Raw genomic sequence first — 22,103 nt, forward strand, 5'->3', positions numbered from 1 at the left:
TCAGGGCTGTCCAGACGCCGTGGGGGGCATGCGCTCGGGGGGCGAATGGCAGGGGGTCTGCCTCCTCGTCCTCTAGGCGTCGGAGCCTCACCCAGATCACCTCCTGCTGGACAGCCTGGTCCCTGCTCCACCTGGACTCTCTCCTTGTGGGAGCTTCACCCCAGGCAGTAGTTTCATTATGATGGGTTTTTTTTTAGGGCCACACCCATAGCATATGGAGGTTGCCAGGCTAGGGGTTGAATCTGGGCTACAGCTGCCAGCCTACACCACAGCCCCAGCAACACGGGATCTGAGCCATATCTGCGACCTACACTGCATCTCACGGCAACGCTGGATCCTTAACCCACTGAGCGAGGCCAGGGATCGAACCCAGACACTCATGGATACTAGCTGGGTTCGTTACCTACTGAGCCACAACAGGAACTCCCATTTTTTTGGCCCTTTTTTTTAAAATAGCTTCATGTTAATGAGCATAAACCCACCCACACAAAGCCTCACTTTATAGTGGACTGTTTTACTCATAAAAGCCAACCGCAGACACCAACACACAGGCATTAGAATGGCTGGTGGACTAGAGATACTAAAATTTATACACATTTATGCTGAAAACTGGAGGCAGCATAAAGTAGCACTTTAAAACCCAAGAGAAAAAAAAAATCTTAGAGAACTTTATGACTAAAGGAATCCAACTGCGACTCCAGGAAACACACTTCTTGGGCCCCTGATGGAGCCCAGGACAGAGCCGGCTCTGCTGTGCAGTTTACCTTGATGGGACGTTGGAGAAAATGGTCAATAAAAAACACAAACCTATTCATTAAAACCATTGTTTTACCCTGTAGTTCATCCAATTTGAAACACGAAGTTAAGAGACAGCCCTTGCCTTTCTTCACACTAAAAACGGACTATCAGAAAGAAAAACGAAGGGAGGTCCCGTCGTGGCGCAGCGGAAGTGAACCTGACTAGGAACCAGGAGGTTGCGGGTCTGCTCCACGGCCTTGCTCAGTGGGTTAAGGATCCGGTGTTGCCGTGAGCGGCGGTGTAGGTCGGCAGCCATAGCTCCGATTAGACCCCTAGCCTTGGAAACGCCATATGCCACAGGTGTAGCCCTAAAAAGCCAAAAAAAAAAAAAAAGAAAAGAAAAATTATTTACTGTCACATCAAAAAGGATAAAATACATATGGGGGAATAAATCAGAAAACAAAACAAAACACTAATGAGGAAAACTGAGCATGACACAGAGAGACGGTAAGATGCTCCATGCTCCTGGGTTAGAAGAACCAATACCGTCAAAACGACCACACCCCAGGGTGATGGACGGCGTCAATGCAATTCCCACCAAACCGCCAATGGTGTCGTTCACGGGACTAGAACAAATCTTGTCTTTTCCTTTTTAGGCCACACCCGTGGCACATGGAAGTTCCTGGGCCGGGGCCTGAATCCGAGCCACAACTGTGACCTACACCATAGCTGTGGCAATGTCAGATCCTAGCCTACTGAGCCACAGCCACAACAATCTTGAGAAATAAGTACAGAGCTCCAGGAAGAAGGCTCCCTGACTTCGGATCATCCTGCAAAGGTACAGTCATCAAAACAGCACGGCACTGGCACAAAAACAAAAACGTAGATCAATGGACAGGACAAAAGCCCAGAAATAACCCCATACACTTATGGTTAATTAACCTATGACAGAGGAGACAAGAACCTACAGTGGAGAAAAGACAATCGCTTCCCTAAGTGGTTCTGGGAAACCTGGACAGCTCTACGTAAGATCTGAAATTAGAACATTCTCTAACACCAAACACAGAAATAAACTCAAAATGGATAAAAGCCCTAAATGTAAAACTAGAAGCCACAAGACTCCTAGAGAACATAGAAGGAACACTCTTTTGACATAAACCACAGCAATATTTTTTGGATCCATCTCCTAGAGGAATGGAAATAAAACAAGAAATAAAAAAGTGCTGGCTAATTACACTTACGAGCTTTTGCATAGCAAAGGAAACGAAACCATTGGCAAAACAAAAAGGACACCCTTCTGAATGGGAGACCAATATCTGCAAGTGACATGACCAATCAGGGGTAAGAGCCAACATCCGAGAGAGCTCAAAGGAGTTCCTGTCATGGCGCCGTGGAAATGAATCTGCCTCGTATCCACAAGGATGTGGGTTCGATCCCTGGCCTCACTCAGTGGGTCAGGGAGCCTGCATGGCTGTGGCTGTGGTGTAGGCTGGCAGCTGTAGAGCTCTGATTTGACCCCTAGCCTGGGACCTTCCATATGCTGCAGGTGTGGCCCTAACAAGCAGAAAAAGAATAAGCTTGATTAAAAAATGGGCAGAAGGCGTTCCCGCTGTGGCACAGTGGGCAAGGAATCTGGCATTGTCAGAGTTGAAGCAGTGGTTGCAGCTGTGGCTTGGGTTCAATCCCTGGCGCAGGGACTTCCAGATGCTGCAGGTGCAGCCCTAAAAAATTCTAAAAAAACTTACAAAGGAGGCAGAGGGTCAGAGTAGATAATTTCCCAAGGAGGACACACGGACGGCCAACAGGCACCTGGGGAGGTGCGAGGCACCACTACTGGGGGAGTGCACATCCAGGCGGGGAGCTGTCACCTCGCACCCGTCAGGATGGCGCCTCTCAACGCGGTAACGGACAACGAGCGCCGGGCGGATGCAGAGAAAAAGGCACCGCTGTGCGCTGCCCGCGGGAGTGCCCACGGGTGCAGGCGCTGCGGAGCACAGGGCGGAGGTTCCTCAAACCACCGAGAATAGAGTGACCGTGTGACCCTGCACCTCCACTCCTGGCGATTTACCCGAAGAAAACAAAAACACTCATTAGAAAAGCACGTGCGCCCTACGTTCACTGCAGCATTATTTACAATTTCCAACATATGGAAGCAACCTAAGTGTCCACCGAAGGGGAAAGATGACACGCACGTGTGTACACACACACACACACACACACACAATGGAATATTAGTCATGAATTTTTTTTTTTTTTTTTTTTTTTAGGGCTTCACCTGCAGCACATGGACGTTCCTGGGCTTGGGGTAGGATCAGAGCTACAGCTTCCAGCCTCCACAGCTGCTCATGGCAACACGAGATCCTTAACCCACTGAAGGAAGAAGCCAGGGACTGAACCCGTGTCCTCCTGGATACTAAGTCGGGTTCGTAACTACCCCCGACTTAGTATCCTCCAAATGGAAACTTCCCCCAAAATGAAATCTTGTCATCTGCAACAACACGGATGCACCCGGGGGCACTGTGCTAAGTGAGCGAGACCAAGACGGTGAGTGACTTCACTGGCTGTGGAATCTCGACCCCAGCTGAACAAAGAAACGGTCCCAGACGCAGAGAACCAACAGGCGGGTGCTAGAGGGAGGGCGGTGGGGGGAGCAGAAGGAGACAGCTGGGGGGGGTCAGGAGGCAGAAACGTCCCGGCCCCAGTAAACGAGTCGTGGGGACGCAATCTCGGGGTGGGGGAAGGAAGCGCAGTGGGTGACTGAGTGACATCTCTGTTTGGTGGCAGACGGTGACTGGATTTACCGTGGCGTCCGTGTGAAAGCTAAGGACATGTCCAAGCACCCTCGTGTGTGACGGGAGCCGGCGCCGCGCTGCAGGTCAGCCACACCTCAGAGCCAGACGCGCTCACAGAGGTGGGGCCTGCGGCCGGCGGCGGGGAGGCTGCGGGCGGCCCAAAGACGCCGAGGGCAGTTCTAGGTGAGTGCCTCGGTACCGGGTCCAACACGAGCACACGGAACAGCGCCCACGGGGGTGCAAGCGTCGCCCAGGGCAAGCCCTCGGGCGTCATCTACGCGAGGCGACGGATGTTCACTCAACGTCCCGTGAGCATCCCGTCACGACGCACAGGGACCCACGTTAGGCCGCAGCCTTAAACATGAAGCTGCTGTACGTCAATTACGTCTCAATAAAACTGGAAGAAAAATAAAAAATGCGTACCTGTTCATTAAAACCATTATTTTACCCTGCAGTCCATCCAATTTCTGTGTTACTTTCTCCACATCTTGAAAATACTTTTCAGCTGTTTTTATGTCTCCAATCTGCTTCGAGAAAATTCTCTAGTCAGTGCAGGTGACAACTTTCCGTCAACATCACATACATGGCTCCCTAGCATCCTGTGGGACACTGGGGACATTTACACATCAGGCGCGTAAAACTCTGGTAACCATTCACTGATTACTTTTTTTTTTTAAGCAAGAGCTGCTTAGGACACGGCGGATCGTCAGCATCTACGTGCTGGCAAGTGAGTGTCTGGAGCCCCGAGGGTGGGGCGTGGGTTCTGGGCAGGTCAGGGCTTCAGGGCCCAGAGGGCAGCGGAGGGCAACGAGCAGGGCCAGCCTGGGGGAGGGAGAGTTGAACCCGGTCCTTGGCCCTGAGCTGAAGCCGGTCCAGCAGCCTGTGGTCCAGAAAGACCTAGAACTGCCTGAGGATCCAAGTCCCTGTGCGGAGATTTGTGCTTAGATGCTGACCGTGAAGGCACGAAGGGCTTCCGAGCAAGTGGACGGGCCCTGTTCCATCAGACGCCCCTCCCCGACCCTGGGCTAGGTGCCCTCGGAATCAGCCTGGCACTGCCTGGTGGGGGCAGAACCCGCTGCCGGAGGCGCACACGGGACCTGACGACCCCTGGGCGTCCTGGTCAGGGCCTGGGCGCGCACAGGCTCTGTGATCCCCGAGGGCAGCCCTGCCGGCGGCCCCTCCTTCCTTTGGTCTGAAGCCCAGGCAGCCGCAGCCCCTACCAACCAGGCTGGTCTGCGCTCGCCTTCCCGCGGGGGCAGAGATGCAGCAAAGCACGCGGGGACCAATGAACGAGGCCACCTGATGGCGAGAGGACACAAACGCACAAGGGGCTTCGCAGCTCCAGCCGCGCTGCGCAGGCTCCCCCGGAGAAGCACCGGGAGCAGAGAGAAGCCCGGCTGCTTCACACGCTGGCGGTGCACACGTTCCTGCCCCCGCACCTCACTCCGAGCCTGGGGTGGGGACCCCGAGGCCTTCCCTGTCCCCTGGGCGGGGCGGGGGCGCATGCGCATGGAGGGCAGACCCCGCATCAGTGAACAGACCTGCCCCAGCTCCGAGAGCCCTCGTTCCTCAGGCAGGTCACGCCCCCAGGAAGCCTCAGTCTGCCCATCTGTAACCTGAGCTGGTGGTACCCCTGCGGCCAAGGGCCAGCGCCTGCTCTGGTGCGCCCGGCCTTCCTCCGACCACAGCGGATGGCCCAGGACGCTCCGCCCCTGAGCTCCGGGGGTCATGCAGAAGCCCTAAGAGACTGAGGGGGGACAGAGGCACCCGCAGGCATGGGCCGCCGTCCTGGGTGCCTGCACCCCTTCTCCACCTCGTCAGCAAAGCGCGCCCTGGCTCTGTGCCCTTCTTGGCAAAGCGGGCACGTCGGGCTCCGTGCCCGGGACCATGGCTCCACAGAGGACGTCTTCCGTCCATCCACGCGGACTGGGGCACTCTTTCCAGCAAAACACCAGCGACTTACTATCAGCCACGTTAAAATAAGATTCTTGGTGGTTTGCCGGCACTTTCCTAACTGCAACAGGACAATTTCTCAGTGATCCCTCTCAGCGCCTCCTAGATGAACGTGTGTGTACGTTCATGCTTAGCAACCGGCTTCCTAGTGTGTCAAAGCTGGAGGGCTTAACACGGGAGCCACAGCAGGACCACTGGGCACAGACTTCTGCTTCGGCAGCGTTCCTTCCTTCAACCCGAGAGCTCACACCAAGGCACGCCCAGCCCCCGGCCCCTTACCTGGAGGAAAATCCGGCCGATGCAGCTCAGCACCTGGGGCTCCTGCTCCGGTAGGTACTGGATGACCGAGTGGTAGGCGTCCACGGCCAGCACGTAATCCTGCGGGGCCCAGGGAACATTCCAGAGTTAATGGTGGTGCTCCTTCGAACACGTTCGCAGGAGCTCAAGCACCTGCAGACTCACAGGGAGGGGACACACCACCTGGGGAGGGGAGCTGGCCCAGGCGGGTGCGGCCAACAGGCTCTGGGCCCTGCGTGTAACCAGCATCCTGAAAGCCCGCCTCTGCCCTGTGGCTTCAGGTTGGGCACTTCGTGTTTCACGTGGACTCCTTCCCAACAAAACTGTTAAGTGAATCTTGTCTCCACCTGCCATAAACATACCCCCAATTTATTCACAGTGTCTCTTCAACATTTTCTTTGCTAGAACTTGAGAGAGAAAGTTCTTAAATGTAACAAAAGCCCAGTGAGACAGCTGGGCGGGGAGAGCACGCTGGTTCTCGCGGGAGGAGGGTGCCGGGCATCATGGGGGCATCAGGACAGCTCTGCGCTCCTGGCTGCGCCATCACCTCTCCCTTCCCCATTCTCCTGTGTCCCCGGCTGGGCGCGGGGCCATTGTGGGCAGAGTCCACAAGCAGAGGTGGAAGCCATCGAATTTCAGGTGTGAGATGCCATCTTGGCAGAGTCACGGGGACACCCTGAGCTCTCAGACGCAGGGTCACCGTCTGGTCTGATGAGCGGATGCAGTGCCAACTCCTGTTGGCAGCTCTGTTTCTCGACTCGGTTATACGCTTGCTCAGCAACAAACAGGGCCACAGCCGTAGTCTGAGTCTCTGTACAACCCCAGCGGGAGCTCTTCCTTCTTTATGCTTCTACATTTTCAACCTTCATGCAAACTGGGGCTGGAATCACTAGTTTGGAGTTGGGATGTTATAAGACAGACAGATGACAAAGAAAATTCCAGTTTAGCGGAAAAAAAAAAAGGGAAGACTCTCTGGTCTGGCGGCTTTGAGCGAAGCTCATCAGAGGCACTGTGCTTCCACGTGGGGCGCAGGGAGCTGCTGCACCTGCCCGGCCCCTGGGCCTCTGGCTCCTGCCGCCGCTGCCCCGTGCAGGGTGAGTGTGTGAACGAGGGCACCCTGACTCCGGAGGCCGGGCTGGCGGCTTTGAGCGAAGCTCATCAGAAGGCACTGAGCTTCCGCGTGGGGCGCAGGGAGCTGCTGCACCTGCCCGGCCCCTGGGCCTCTGGCTCCTGCCGCCGCTGCCCCATGCAGGGTGAGTGTGTGAACGAGGGCACCCTGACTCCGGGTGCCTGGCTGCCAGTGCGGGCACCCTCACGGGCTGTGGGCCTGGCTCCAGCCGAGCTCTGGACGTCCAGGGGGTTGGGGAGACCTTGGAGCATCTGAGAATCACCTGCTCCAGCCCTTACTTTCAGTTCTTGTTAGTTGGCACCACGTGGCCCTGGATCTCGCCCACGTTCATCCTGGCCTGCGAGTCTCACTCAGGTGACGCTGTGGGCCGAGCCCGGGGCCCTGGAGGTTCTGCCGTCCTTGCTGGTGAGGAGGGGGCATGTCAGCGCCCCTTCCAGAATGGCTTTCTGGCTGGGTCACTGCCTTTCAACTTCACCTTTGGGCGCTCCAGGCCAGGCGTCAAGGTAGCAGACGACAATTGGAAATGGAAAGGACGGGTTTTAAAAACCAAGCCCCGACCCTTGATGGAGCTATTTGGCTGCGGTTCCGCTTAAGCAGGGCTCTCCTGGGTCAGCACCTGGGGGCAGACCCACAGGCGTGGGCACCACTGAGGTCAGAGGAGGGGGCCGTGGGCAGCTGCAGGGTCACGGGGCTGCCTGGTGGCTGCTGCAGCCACGGGGACGGACTCCAGCAGGCTCCAAGGAGTCCCGCCGCCCACACACTGGAGCGGGAGGTTGTCAGAGCTTCGGCCCGATCACCACGTCCCGCCACTGTCTGCGTACCGGAGGTGAGGAGACGGGGCCCCTTTAAGGGAAAAGGGCTGAAAAGAGCTCTGCAGACGCGGCTCTGAGCTCGGCTGCGCGAGGCCTGCCCGCAGGAACAGACCTGTTTGACCTGTCTTCACCTCGTCTTCCAGCAGCTCCGCGGGCTGGTGGCTGCGACACGAGCGCCGCGACCAGGAAGGCTGGGCAGGGTGATGCTGGCAAGGAGGAGCTGCCCGGTCCCTCGATGCCGGAGCAGGCTGGGCAGGCGGGACCTGCGCCCGTGTGGATGCCCGCGAGGCACCAAGGCCGCGTGAGCCCCAGGAGCGGAGGGGACACCGTGCACCTGCGAGACGGGTGGGGTCTCCAGGCCCTGGGGCACTCGCCACGCTGCCTGATGCTTTCCATGCACATACTCGGGGCGGAAACGTATGGAGACTGCTCCTCGTTAAAAGCTATATTAATAGTTATTTCACTGTAATAGAAATGTTATTCAAAATAATTAACTGGCTGATTGAATAACTCATTGTTAGTCCACATACGCATAATCTGATTAACACGAGCCCACCTGTTAGGGCCTCACGCTGCTGTAATGCTGGGTGCGCCCACTAGATGGCGGCAGGACGCACATCCTCGCTGAGGCTTTCATTGTAAAATTCTTCACTTTTTTAAACTCAAGACAATGAAAGAGGCTCAAATTTCAAATTAAATCGCATCTGCTGTAAAAGTATGTCTGAGCCGCGAGGCCGTACGGAGAAGACCACAGCACAGCAAAGAGGATGGTTCTCCTCCCGGAAGTTTCTATGCCTGTGCCTCGACAACGCACAAAAGTCCTCCGGTGGAGCCGGAGAGCCCTCCCGAGGAGGTCTAGCTCGTGATTAATGAGACATCCGCCTGTGAATTTACAACTTGTTTCTCTGTGTAAGCCATCAAGCTGCCAGTGGCACGAGGGACAGGTCCACCTGCAGGGTCAGGAGTGGACGGGAGGAAGGAACCTAGGGAACCAGGGCTCCTCCACCCACGCTGTCCAGCTTCTGTGCCTAGTTTCAGGGGCGGCTCTGGGGCCCAGAGCTGAGAGGGATGCGAGGTGGTCTACACCCCAGTGTCACGGCAGCTCAGGGGGTGCATGGAAGGTGGGGCCCCCAGGACACGCAGCGAGGCCTCCTTGAGGGGACCTACGGCTGCCCCAGGACATGGTGCTCCTGTGGGGCGGCCCGTCGGGGTTAAACCCCAGCTCCCAGAGCACATTTCTCCGCCGGGCAGCTGGCCTGCTGTGCTGAAAGCCAGGACCTGCTCTGGGCATTTGCAGCCAAGGATCTGGGCAGCAGCAGCCTTCAGCCCCCACTGCTCCCAATGGGGCTGTGAGCGGGGGCGGGCCTGCCTGGGGAGGGGACAGACGGGAGAAGGAAGGTCACGTGCCCTCGGCTGGGGCTGGTTCAGCCTCCCGGTCCCCAGCTGTCCCCTCGGGGCGCCCAGCACTGGGGCCTAAGGGGCAGGTTTCAAGGGGCAGCCTGTCTCCTGAAGCTGGGGCTGTGGACGGTCTGGTCAGGTCAGACGAGGCCACCACCTCCTCTAACCCCGGGAAACAGAGGCTGCCTTGCTGGGGACGAATTCAGAGAGAAGCAGGGCAAGGAGTTGAGAGCATGAACGAGGATTTCAATTCCATCGCCCAGAACCCGTTAGAAGAGTGAAACCTGCCAGTGTCAAGTCTCCCGTCTACTGACATTCCTTTAGCACAAGTTCAAGTGCACCAGGCCTGAGCGCGTCAGCGGCCTCCCGGCTCCGCAGCCCCTCCTGCTGCCTCGGGGTGCTCTCCTGCCACAGGGTGCCCCCACCCCCGAGGGTCGTACCTTCATGAGCAGCAGGCAGTTGGCCATGGAGCAGGTGACCCGGCCCAGGCGGGACCGCCACAGCTGCACGGAGGCTGCAAGAGAGGAGACAGTGAGTGCGCGGTGGGGCTGTCCATCAGCCCTGATGGGGACAGTGGCCCCTCTGACCCCGGGCTCTCGGCTCTGGGAGGAGCAAGGAAAACGGGAGGGGGACGGACCCCCCAGCTTCAGGGCGGACACGTCCCTTCATCAAACCTGGGCCACGTTCCCAGGCTGGATGGCTGGTGAGGGAGTGGCCGGGCCTGCGGCCTCGCCGTTTAACGGGAAGCGACAGCTCCTCTCTCCGTCTGCTTGGCCAGGCTCTGGGGGCTGGGTCGGGGGCGGGGGGTCGAGCAGCGGGGAGCGGGTGGTGTGCGGCCAGGTGGTTCAGCCGCTGTCCCCTCGGGCCAGGGAGAGCAGGACCCGGACGTGTCTGAATGACAGTAACTGGGCCAGCTTGCCTTAAACGGACCTTCCTTCTACGGCCAGACCAGGGGTCCATTCTGGGACGACAATCCCCCAGAGAAGATGCTTATGCCAGATGCTGGCCTCTCCCGGGAAGGGCGGAGGAGCCGAGGGCGAGAGGGTGAAGCGCGGCGGGAGGACGACAGGCGGGGGACAGGGAGGGGCTGGGGTCGGCCGGGCGGCCACTGACCTTGCCGGTTCTCCTGTGCCATGCTGCTCATGCCCCCGTCCTCCGCGAGGCCCTGCTCCAGGTTTGCCAGGATCTGCAGGGATTTCAGGAGAGACCGAGCGTGAGGCTGCTCCGAGGCTCCGTCGCAGGGCCTCCCCGGAGCGGCCGCTGTCCCCGGAAGCCTGTCTGTCCAGGACCGTTTCACAGGGACACGTGGCCCCCGTCACGTCCATCGTTTCCCTTTTGGCTCAGGGCTCTGGGTCGCTGCCTGTGGGATCTGCTTTCCCTGAAAGGAGAAGCTGCGGCCTCTGTGATCTGGGCAGGGATGTTTTGGAGGCAGGCGGAGGCGGAAAGGCGACCACGGCAGACACGCTTTGCTGGGGAGAGGCCGAGAGGGCCAACTGCAAGCCGGCCTCTCCTGTCCCGGCCGTGGGACGACCGACCTGAGGCCTCGGGCCTCGGGCGACACCCTCTGGCTCAGTGGGTCCCGCCAGCTAACACGGCCCCAAACACCCAGCTCACTGCAGGCCCAGGGCCACACACCAGGTGGGGACACGTTGCTGTGAGCACGTGACCACTCGGGACACAGCCGGGGTTCAGTGGTGACCGCGTGAAGATGAGCAAGCTGGTCCCAGCCAGGTCGAATGACACCTTTCAGGGAGTCTGTCTTCTGGTAACCGACCAGAAAGCCAGAAGCTGACCCGGAAACAAGGGAGACCATGCTGGGACCACGTTGCAGGGTGGGAACGAAGGGAAGGGACAGGGACCAGAGGTACCGGGGAAGAAAACAGGAGGCCTCAGGGGCCACACGCACAGCAGAGGGTCCGGCCCGGCCCGGCAGTGACACCAGCCACAGCTACAGAGGCTGGAATCTGCAGCGCGGTGGGGGCTGTGGGCGAGGGCCGGGCTGGTGGCCCTGACCCGTGGCCGGGGTGAATCTTGGGGTGGGGGCGGTGGAGGAGGGGGCCTTGAAACAAGTAATGAAAACCTCAGCATCTAGGAGTTAAATGCACCCCTGCCTTCTCTCTCCTGCCGGCCCTGCCGCTACCTCGACAGGGCCGAGTCCGGTGGGGTCAATCCTCATCCGATAACCTCCTGTTTTTGCAGCTCCTCTGCCGGCCGCCAGGACACACCCCGGCCCCCTCCTCCCATTTACAGCCCAGAGCACCCCGTGCGCGCAGCCTTGAGATCCCGAGTGGTGCCAGGTGTCCGCTGAGGGAGATGGGGAACCATTTCTCCAGCCCCGGCAGGTCGCGCGCGGGGGATCCCTGCTGCTGCAGGGCCCCCACCCCCATGGCACCCCCACACCCATCCTGGGAGGGCCGTCACCCAGCAGCACAGACGCCAGCACACCCTGACAGCAGGGCGGGGCGGGCAAGAGACTTCGGCCACAGGGGCCGTGTTTCGCCCAAGGAGGAAACTCTAAGCCTGAACCAACGGCCCAGCTGCCCGACCCCATGTATCACCAAACAGTTCAAAAAGGCGACTTGTAGCCTATTCCTTATAGAGAAACCAAACCCGCATTCTGAATTCTCTGCCGCTCTCCTGGGAGGGCAGGGTGACGGCCTAGGATAACTGACACCTTTGCTGGGTCACTTACGAACATTTCTGGGTTCTCAGAAACCTCCAGCAGCCCGAGGGAAGGCCCCGTCCACACCTCCTCCAGAAACCCCAGAAGTCTGTGGGCCCTGGTGCGTTAAATTTCAGGCTCTGAGTCTCAGGCAGGGCACAGCCCCAAAAGCTGTACTTCCGATGAGCTCCGGGCCACCCCAGTGCCTTTGCACCTGTCCCTTGTCAGCCTCCACGGGTGGTGGGTGCGTAGATCTGGGGAACGGGTATTATGTGTGAAGCTTCCAGCACACAGACCCCTGGGGGCAGGCCCAACTCCCAGGCTGCGGACTGATTCCCTGCTGACTCCAGACCGGGTCTCCCTAGAGAGCCTAGACTTCTCTGGGTCAGTCCTTTCCCACAGGCGCCGGGGCTCTTGGAACACAGGCCATACTGACAACCGCCGACTGGGTGTCGCGCCCGGTCACTGGCCCGCATCGTGATCCGACCACACGGCCGCCCCGAGGCAGCTGCCGGCCGCCTCCTGCACAGGTGGGCGGCTCAAGGCCTAGACAGGCCGGTCACTCTGCCAGGAAGGGCTGCGCACCTGCAGGCCAGCTGCCCTCCTCCGCGCAAGTCGGAGGGTGAGAACATGGGATGCAGGATGAGCAAGGCCCGACCGCTCCGTGCCACGGAAGCCTGCCTGCTGCTGGGCTGCCGTGTCGGTGTCAGGGCAGGACTGTCACTAAGCTGGGGGACCCTGAGGGTCACCTTGGCACATCAGACTTCATGCTGCTCTGGGGCTGCTGAGGGCTCCCTGTGCTGGATTTCCCGTGATGCAAGCTGGAGTTTCCAAAGGGGCAGATTTCCAAATGAGGAAGTCCCCACGGGCTCTTCCCGCTGTGACCTCAGAGCACACTGGGCCTGCAGCATGCATGTCAACAGCAAAGGGCAGAGACGCGGCCTGGACGAGGAAGCAGAGCTTTGCGGTGGTGGTGGGCCTGGACCCGGGGTCCCACTCGGTCTCCTCTGGGTCTGGCGGGCGGCTTGCTGGGCGGGCGGCGGGGTCGGAACCGAGCAGGGGCAGAGGAAAAACCTGGCCCCGGGAGGGATGTTCCCGCGAGATGCCCCTCTTCCCGCTTGACCCCCCACCCCCCGTCCAGTGAGGGCCCCACTGACCCCTGAACCCACTGAGACGGATTTCTCACAGAAGCAAGTGCAGCTGCACCCACCCCGGCACCATCAAGGGACACGTGTGACCAAAGCCTAGAGCATCCGTTCCAAGGTGACCAGGCACAAACTGAAGCTGGGCGGGGAGAAGAATGTCTGCAGTTGGACTCCAGAGGGGCAGGGGGCCGTCCAGAGCCCGGTCCGAGCCGACACCAGGCCCTCCCGTCACGGGGACCTCGCACGTGGGGGCAGGTGTGGGGCGTGGGCGATGCAGGGAGAGTGCGGACCACGGGGCGGGGGGGGGCTCGGGAGGGAGCCGAGGGTCGCAGCCTCAGCACTCGGCCCACTCCCCGGATGCGGACGGAGGGAAAGCCAACTAGAAAGTCACCCGCACGCGGTTTGGGACATCACCAAGCCAGCGTTTCTCAATCACAAGTTTTGTTTTCCCAGTTCTGAAAATAACTAGACTTTAACCACGTTTGAAGACCCAAGGAAGATGGGAGTTCCCGTCATGGCTCAAGGAAAAGAATCTGATGAGCATCCACGAGGACACAGGTTCGATCCCTGGCCTCGCTCAGTGGATCCGGCGTTGCCCTGAGCTGTGGTGTAGGTCACAGACGCGACTCGGATCCCACGCTGCTGTGGCTGGGGTGTAGGCGGGCAGCTGTAGCTCCGATTACACCCCGAGCCTGGGAACCTCCATGTGCTGCGGGTGCAGCCCTGAAAAGCAAAAAAAAAAAAAAAAAAAAAAAAATCAAGAAGAAAGAAAGCGTTAGAATCTAAGAAGCATTGATAACATAATATAATTTCCCAATCAACTGCTCAAAGAGAGCAAAGGTTTTCTTACTATCTTTTCAGTTATAAAAACTGGAAGCTGATCTAAAGCTGGGGGGCGAGGCGCCCAGGCGCGCCCATGTGCTGGACGGGGGGCCGGCCGCGCCCGGAGGAGGCTGGGCTGCCTCCCTGCGGGGGGCACCGAGGACGACCCTGCAGACCCCAGAGCCGCGGGGACAGGAAGCAGGAGGTCCCCAGTACAAATGACCTCACCCCGCCCGCTGCCGCACGCCTACCGTTTGCTGATAGTCTGCAAAGCGCTTCCACGGACACGCCTCCCTTCCCGCCCGGCCTGGCTGCTTCGGGAAGGGCAGGCTGGCTTCGGCGCCCAGACCGAGGCCCTCGGAGGGCGGGCTGCCCCCGCCTGGAGACAGAGCCCCCAGACCACCCCTTCCCCCGCCACCCGCTACGGGAGCCACCTGCTGTCTTCCACGTAATCATTACCTCACAGCCCAGAGTAAGTCGGGAGGCCCCTCTGAACCTTAGCCGCCCTCGGAGGCAGCGTCACGTGTGACAGCGGTCCCGACACCGTGTGATGTGTGCCGATTCTGCAGCACTCGCACCCATCATCTCTCTAAACGCTGCCCCTGACCGCACACAGGCGCGCGGGGGCTCTGCCGGACGCGGGAGGGCCTGGCAGCCCGGACTCGGTTCACACACGAGATTTCCACACCAGGGAGAGCGCTCCTGCTCTCGTTCACGAGGAACGCCAAGAGGAAGGGCTTCGGGACTCACCTTGGCCCCCAACCGCTCACCACCCCCCGGAACAGTGCCTGGCGCAACAGCGCAAGCAGGGCGCACGGGGACCGCCTGCCTTTCCGGAGGCGGGGCGGGGTACCTTGCTGCAGACGGCCTTCACGCGGTGCAGCCTGTCCAGCGACTCCTGCGGGTTGCCCAGGTACTGCTGCAGCTCCGCGTGCAGGATCCGCATGGAGAAGGGGACCATGGAGCCTGGGAAGGAAGCGGAGGCGGAGGCGTCAGTCTCCCTGAGCTCCCAGACCCGGCGCGTCCGCAGACTCGTGCGCAAGGACGACGGATGCCTTCGGTTCCTGGCGGAGGTCGCAACGGTGCCACCAAGCATGAGACGCGTCCTGATTTTCTCTATGAAGTTGCATGTACGCACGTCTGAGTCAGGGACAGAGTGGGTGTCACTGCTGTGTCCACAGCTACGCTCCAGGCGTGTGGAAACGATCCCCAAATGAGCGAAACGGTAGAGACGGGCGCCTGCCCCAGTAAAGGAAACAGTGCCCTCTTGGCTCCCTGATGGGGAGAGGCCCCGAAGGGAGGGGCTGGTCAGTCAGAAGCGGGGACGCAGGACCAGGCGGGATGGGAGTGTAAGTCCCGGGCCCCGAGGACGGAGGGCCGGCCTGGCGACGGAGCTTCAGCCTGCCTGTGGCTCTGGGGTCAAAGTTCTACCTGGGAGCCGACTCCACGGAGGGCCGGGGAGCTGGCCTTGAGACGCCCGGGCAGCCGGAGGAGGGCATTCAGGGCAGCGCCGGCTGGCGCAGGGCCTGAGGGCGGCTCCCTGAAAGGGGCTGCAGTTGACATGAACTTCCACGGGGGGTGGGTGTGGCTGCGTCCTCAGGATAAGCTCCTAACGTGACTTGGGGTTTGAGCCAGTATTAACCTAAGTTTACCTTACAGATCATCAAATGAGCAAACCGGCACTGACTAGAACGAGACAAAGGATGGGAAACTGGAGCACAGGGCAGTCACGGGCACTCAGAAAAGGACTTGGCAACAGCAAGATCTGGACCAGACTTTAGCGATGCTGCGCCAACAAGCTGTGAGACAGCCACAAGCCACTCGGCCCCTCTGTGCCTCCGTCAGCCAGCCGTCCATCCATTCGCCATCAGCGAGGGCCGGCAGGTGCCACACTGAGACGGCTTCGGGTTGGTGCTTCTTCTTGGCTTGAAAACTGTAGGATGCTCTCTGGTCTTTAATAAGGATGGGAAGGAGCGAGGTCCCAAGGACAAAGAAAAATGAGGAACGCGACGGAAAACAGGCTCTATCGCGCAGGGAGCCTGGGGAGAGAGCGACGGCAATTACGGAACTGGGACTGTCGGAATCGGGACTGTGGCTGGTTTTGATGACGCTACACAGGCCCGTGTGTGGGAGGGTGGAGCACCGAGTTTCCACTGTGGTATCAGTCACTTCGGCCTCCCAGAAAGAGAGGCGACTGACCATCAGCAGCACTAAAAAGGGACTGCGCCAACTCGGTACGTCATGCCTACGTCGTGTCTTTCCGTCCCCCACACCAAACGGAGGACAGGCAGGCAGAAGGAGAGGGTGCAGCTCAAGCGCTTCGAGCTCCCTAAGCGCAGAAACAAAACGCTGTGGAAGTTCCTAAGCCCAGCTTACAAATGAGCTGAAAATAGGACAAGGGGGCCAGGAGTGACTTGCTCTTTGACCTGCCAATTGCCCACGGCCTGGGGGAACTTTCTGGACTTAAAAGGACACATGGAAATACTGTGAACTACATAAAAATGAAAACACAGCTTGTCAAAAATTTGTAGGTTGCTGCAAAAGCAGTGCTAAGAGCATTAGATGCATATATTTAAAACAAAAACCTAAAATCAGTCACCTAAACTGCTACCACAGGATACTAGAGATAAACAAACAACATAAAAGCAGAGGAGGCGTTCCCACTGTGGCTTGGCAGAAATGAATTCGACTGGTATCCATGAGGATGTGGGTTCAATCCCTGGCTTCGCTCAGTGGGTTAAGGATCTGGCGCTGCTGTGAGCCGTGGTGTAGGTCACAGGTGTGGCTTGGGTCCCACGTGGCTGTGGCTGTGGCTTAGGCAGCTGTAGCTCTGATTGGACCCCTAGCCTAGGAACTTCCCTGTGTTGCAGGTGCGGCCCTAAAAAAAAAAAAAAGAGCAGAAAGGAATGACACCGAAAACAGGACATCCACAGAGAAAAGCATCAAAACGCAAACCCAGTTCTTTGCCGAAAATCAGTAAAATTTATAAAACTCTAGCCAGGCCAATCGAAAGAGAGCAGATGTGAATTACTAATATCAGAAATGAAGAAGGGGTCATCACTACTGACCACAGGGGCACTGAAAGGAAAGGAAAGGGACACTAAGAACAAACCTAGGCCGACCTATTCTGCAAGCTACGCGACACGGACCGGTGCTTGAAAGACACGACCCACTAAAACTCACATAAGGAGAAAAAGACAAACTCAATCGGCCCATGTCTATTTCAGCAATTCAGTTACTAAATAACAACCTTCCAGAAACAGAGGGCACCAGGCCCAGACAGTTTCCCCGGTGAATTCTACCCAAGATTTAAGGAAGAAGCGGCACCAACTTTCCACAAGCTCTTCCCGAAAACAGCAGCGGAGGGACACTTCGCGGTTCATCCGACGAGGCCAGCTTTGCGCCGACACCAAAACCAGACAGCAGCGCAGCAAAGGAAAGCCAGAGAGCAGCAAGCCTCCGAGTACAGATACAAAATTCTCCACCAAATTAGCAAATCAAATCCAACCCCAAAATTACCAAGTCTAATGGCACATCCCACTCGACAGCACAGGGAGCCATATCCCAACTCTCGGGATAGAACAGGATGGAAGGCAATGCGAGAAAGAGCATGTGTATGGACGGCTGGGTCACTGTGCTGGACAGCAGAGATGGACGCAGTGCAGTAAATCCCTGCCGCCCCCGCCTCTGCCCCCTGCCTCTCCCGACATACGGCTCCTCGGTCCCCGCACACACACCCCCACCGGTGACTAAGATTTTTCTCATTTCTCCTTGAATGTGTGGGACATGAACAAATCCAAAAACAGAGCTGCCAGTACAGTAGCACGATTCTTCAGCATTCAAATTTTAACATGTTTTAGTAAAAGAAAAAAATTCAGCATGGTATTTCAAAAATGTTAACACATCCTCTCTTGCCCCTGGGGTAACAGTGCACGGGCCTTCTGGACGCCTGGCGCCCACTTCCGGCGGTCTGCTCCCTGCCCGGGCCTTCCCCTCGCCCTGCAGCTGTCCGCCCTGGGCCCCGTCTCCCGAGTGAGCGCACAGCCCTGTCCCCTCCCAGGCCGCCAAGCCTTGCGCGCAAGCCCAGGCGCAGCCCTCCACACCAGACCCAGCTCCTGGGCCCCTGCTGGTGGCAGGGGACACCCACGCTGACCCCCCACCCCCACCCCAGGACTTGCATCTGAAGTTGGGGCTCGACGTGGCAGAAAGGGTGAGAAAGAGGCCGCAGGTCTCGCTTCAACACGTCCTCCTCGGCTGTGAGCTTCCTGGGGGTCTGCGAGAAAGCCAGGGCTAGAGCGGGGAGAGCCTCCCTCCTCTGTGGGACCGGAGGAAGGGCCGTGCCCAGCTTAGAGAGCTCCTGGAGAAGGAATCAGGAGATCAGAAAGGAAAACGCCCCTCCTTAGAGAAACACACTGTTATGGAGTCACAACCACAAAGGCAGCAGGGGGAGAAACAGCATCCACCGACTCCAGCCCGAACCCCAGCCGCAACAGGTGAATTTCGTGAGCAGCCACCCACTCAGCAGCTTTTAGGAGCCAAATGCAAGGCTGGGCACTGGACAGACAGACGGGGGGTGTGACTACTGCCCCCAAGCGGTTCTTCAATCTTGCCAATAAAGTGCAGGAGAAGCTGCTTCATATAACTTAGGTCTTCCCCAATTTTGTTTGTCTGTTTCAAAGAAATGCAAATAAAAGTACTTCAAACTGATGCTCTCGGTCTGGCAAACGCGGCCAGCCGTGAGCTGTGTGAAGAGTCCTGGAAATCCGCAACACCCTTCAAGCCAGCAGAATCCAGCAACACGAAACACCAGCCGGGGGCCTGTCCATCCTGCAGGGAGAGCGCCCTGAAGAGAGGGCTCGTCGGAAATCTGGGGGAAACACACGTCCCAGTGGCTCTGTTCTTCCGGGAGGTTCCCGCGACAGGCACCACCTGCCCAACTCCACGCTGGTCTAAACACCATAGAGGCTCGCTCATTAACCATTTCGGAGACATTCAATGAAAACACCCCACAAAATCCACGGTGTAGAGGGGCCTGCCGAGCCGCAGGGCCAGGCGGCCACCAGAGCGCCAGCACCCGAGGTTCTTCAGGCCCCGTGCCGGGTGGGAGCGTGAGAGACAGCCAAGGATGCGGTCAGCTTCTCCTCAGCGGACGTGCTGCTGTCTCCAGCAGGGGCAGGGCTTTTCTGGCCTGGGGACAGTCTAGGGGCTGCCTGTGCACTGGACAGGCAGTGTCCTCTCTCAGCCCTTCTGGCCACCACGCAGGAGGACAGGGGACTGGGCCACGGTCAGGCTGCGGGGAGGCCGAGTGTGCTGTTGGGACAGCGTGTGATGCCTGGCGGAGGCCCAGCTGGGAGCAAAAGACTCTGCGGGCCCTCTGCCCTCTGGGTCAACCGCTCAGCTCTCTCCCAGTCCCCTCCAGGTAGGCAGGACCCGGGCTGCTGCTGCCCACTTCCCTGCCCCCAACCCCACCTCCCCCCAGTATCCTGGCAGCTCAGGGAGGGGCCTCATCTCCACTCTCACTGCCCCGTTGTGGGGACACCGTCCTGGGGGCCTGGGCCTGGCCAAGGACAAGGGCCACTCACCTGCACCACAAAACCACTCCCAGCAAAGCCACCTGCAACTTGAAGGCAGCGTTTTAAAACAGAAAACCAGCTCGAGAAAGTTCTGGATGGCTTTTCATTACAGGGCTGGGTCCGTGCTGCTCCGAGGGCCGAGAGGCAGGAAGGGAACTCAGGACAGGCCGGCGCTTTCGGGTGTAAGGCGGGCGGGAGAGGCCCCGCGGTGCTCCCGAAAGAAGTGGAGTCCACGCCGGACCGCCCGTGCCTTCAACAGTCTGTCCCACGGAGGAGCGGACGCGCCAAGTTCGCCGGGATAAGAGGTGAGCAGCGCGGAAAGCTGCAGGTTTCCCGAGCAGCCTCCTCAGACTGCGGAAAGGCCGCTGGGAATGATACATTCAGAGGCGTCTGGCGAAGAGGAAACTGGAAATCCCACCTGAGCAGAGGCTGTCCACGGTGAGAGGCGATTTAAGTTCCCCGTGGAAAACAACATACGACCTTTTGAATGTACTGAGCAGTTCGTCTCGAACCATGCGTGGTGACACATTGATAAAGCGTCTGGATTTACCGTGAGAACCAGGAATGTGCGTTTCACGACCCGCAGGAGGAGGGCAGAAAAGGACCTTCGCTGACCCGGGCAGGGCAGTGCCCCCGGGGGCCTGAGCACCACGCAGAGCGTCTCTCTTGATTTTAGCTTGACTCTTAATCCACAAGGACTCAGTCTCCAAGTAAGGCCTCATACGGAATCCTTACGGCTCTAATAATTAGACTAAACACAGAGCTGAATTCACTCTTGAGAAGAGGCACTTTGATCTGTGCGCTTCGTATTCACCAATCGAAACGGGATCCAAGGGGAAGATCCGGGCATCAAGTTCCCGGCTGCAGGGAAAGCCGGAGAGACCTGCGGCGCGTGGAGGCCGCGCTCGGGATAAGCTGTACGCGCTCACCGCCGTCACGGCCCTTCCTTTCCAACAGGAGGGAGCCACGAACACTGAGGGGTGGTGCCGGGCTTCTGCGAAGGCTTCCTGCTCTACGAGGGCTGAGAACAGCTCCATCAGGAAGGCACGTGTTAACTGCGCCGCGAATGGAAGAAAAAGTCCTCTTTTTGGTCGTCTTTTTAGGGCCGCACCCGCAGCACATGGACACGCCCGGGCTGGGGTCAACCGGGAGCTGCAGCTGCCAGCCTACACCACAGCTCACGGCAGGGCGGGAGCTTTAACCCACGGAGCAAGGCCGGGGATTGAACCTGCATCCTCACGGACGCTAATCAGACTCGGTTCCGCTGCGCCACCACAATGGGAACTCCTCATCTTTTCTTGATCATGAAATTTCAGGGACTACGTACAACTGAAAGCATGAACCCGAGCGCAAACAGCGAGCCTTTGTTAATGGTAACGTAGCAACGGTGACCGACGCGTCAAAGCAAGACCTTCCTGAAACACGGAGCGTGCGCTCGTGACACTGTCCTCTGCGCCGGGGCCACGGCCGCTGTCCCCTGCGGACAAGGGAGAATTCCGAACCACTGACGAAAAGACGGGCGAGTGCGTGGAAACACACGCTCCTTCCTTCGCAGAGGCTGAAGGAAACTCCGTGAAATTGCCGGAGAGTCAGAGAAACACACCAGACAACGCGCTTCCTTTCTCGGATGAAAATTCAAAAGGAAATCTCAGGGTTTTTACTCCTGATTCAGTACATCTCGCCATGAAGATTCTGAATGGGTAAAAATTACGCCCAATACTAGACAAAGTATATTAAAGCTCATTCATAAAACTTATTTATTTGTATCATTATAGCTTCCTTTTTAAAGCATGTTTTAATGACCTGCCTTGCTTATATGAAGTGAGTGAATCAAACTCTTACATTAATGCTTGCTACGCCACAAAATGAGAAGAACAATGAGTAAACATGCAGCATGTCGCTGGGGACGGATGTTGCCACACTGGAGCTGAAGTACACATGTGACTTTTGTCGATTCCGTAACTGAAATGAGCGGCTCCGTGACGCACGGGGCCGTCGTCTTCTTTCCATTGGGCGGCATCAGAACGGGCGTTCGGTCTGCGCGTCCTCAGGCCACTGCGTCCTCCAAGCTGCCGGAAGGGCCCCGTGCCCGGACCCTGGCCTTGCTCCTCCTGTCACGGGGAGCTCCGTCCGTTGCCCCCAGACTCCGCCGCCCGGCGCAGGGGGTCAGAGAGGACCCTGGGAGGCCGCGCGCTCGAGGCGGCGGTGGCGAGGGCTGGGGGTCCGCAAGAAGCAGGAACTACCTCCTCTGCAGGCTCACACTCGCCCCTGAATAAGGGCGTCAGAGCAGCTGAGGTATCGGCAGTCACCGAGAATCCACACTGGCCCGGACCTGGGCAGGAACGGAGTCAGAGCGCCTCCACGCAGCTCTGGGCACAGGGATCTGCAGTTTGGAGCCGCTGAGCGACGGGCCCACGCACACGGACGTCTTGTCTTTGTCACCAGCAGACAAAGCAACGTCAGCTGCCAAGCCCTGGGGCCAGCAGAGGGTCCGGCCCTCTGCCCGCGAGCATGGCAGGTGTGGGGGGCAGGCTGGCAGAGGGAGAGACATTCGGAAGGAAGGTTGGAAGGAATCACAGATGCTCCTTACAAGCAGCATGAGAACAGCCATCTCCTGACAATGAAAACTGCCAGGCACAATTACAGAAAACAAAGCCACCCCAAACTTCCCACGGAAGATGCCTCTAGCCTTTCCATCAAGTGCCTTTCCAGTGCCAGATGTGGCGACAGAGCCTCGCCTCACTTGGGGTGCAAGTCCGCTCCTCACCTCCTAGGGAGGGTG

The 22,103-nt window shown here is 58.6% G+C and overlaps 1 protein-coding gene across 1 annotated transcript in view; it reads right to left on the reverse strand.

The window, feature by feature from the left end:
* TRAPPC12 (trafficking protein particle complex 12) overlaps positions 1–22,103 on the reverse strand; it is a 50,812-nt gene that overhangs the window by 5,171 nt on the left and 23,538 nt on the right. Inside the window, exons 6-10 of the mRNA XM_003354951.4 lie at positions 14,602–14,714; positions 10,233–10,305; positions 9,560–9,633; positions 5,763–5,861; positions 3,954–4,054 (exon numbers count right to left, since the gene is read on the reverse strand). Coding sequence (XP_003354999.2) covers positions 3,954–4,054; positions 5,763–5,861; positions 9,560–9,633; positions 10,233–10,305; positions 14,602–14,714 — 460 coding nt within the window. The remainder of the gene's footprint in view (positions 1–3,953; positions 4,055–5,762; positions 5,862–9,559; positions 9,634–10,232; positions 10,306–14,601; positions 14,715–22,103) is intronic.

This window comes from Sus scrofa, chromosome 3, assembly GCF_000003025.6.
Source record: "Sus scrofa isolate TJ Tabasco breed Duroc chromosome 3, Sscrofa11.1, whole genome shotgun sequence".
Lineage (NCBI taxonomy): Eukaryota > Metazoa > Chordata > Mammalia > Artiodactyla > Suidae > Sus > Sus scrofa.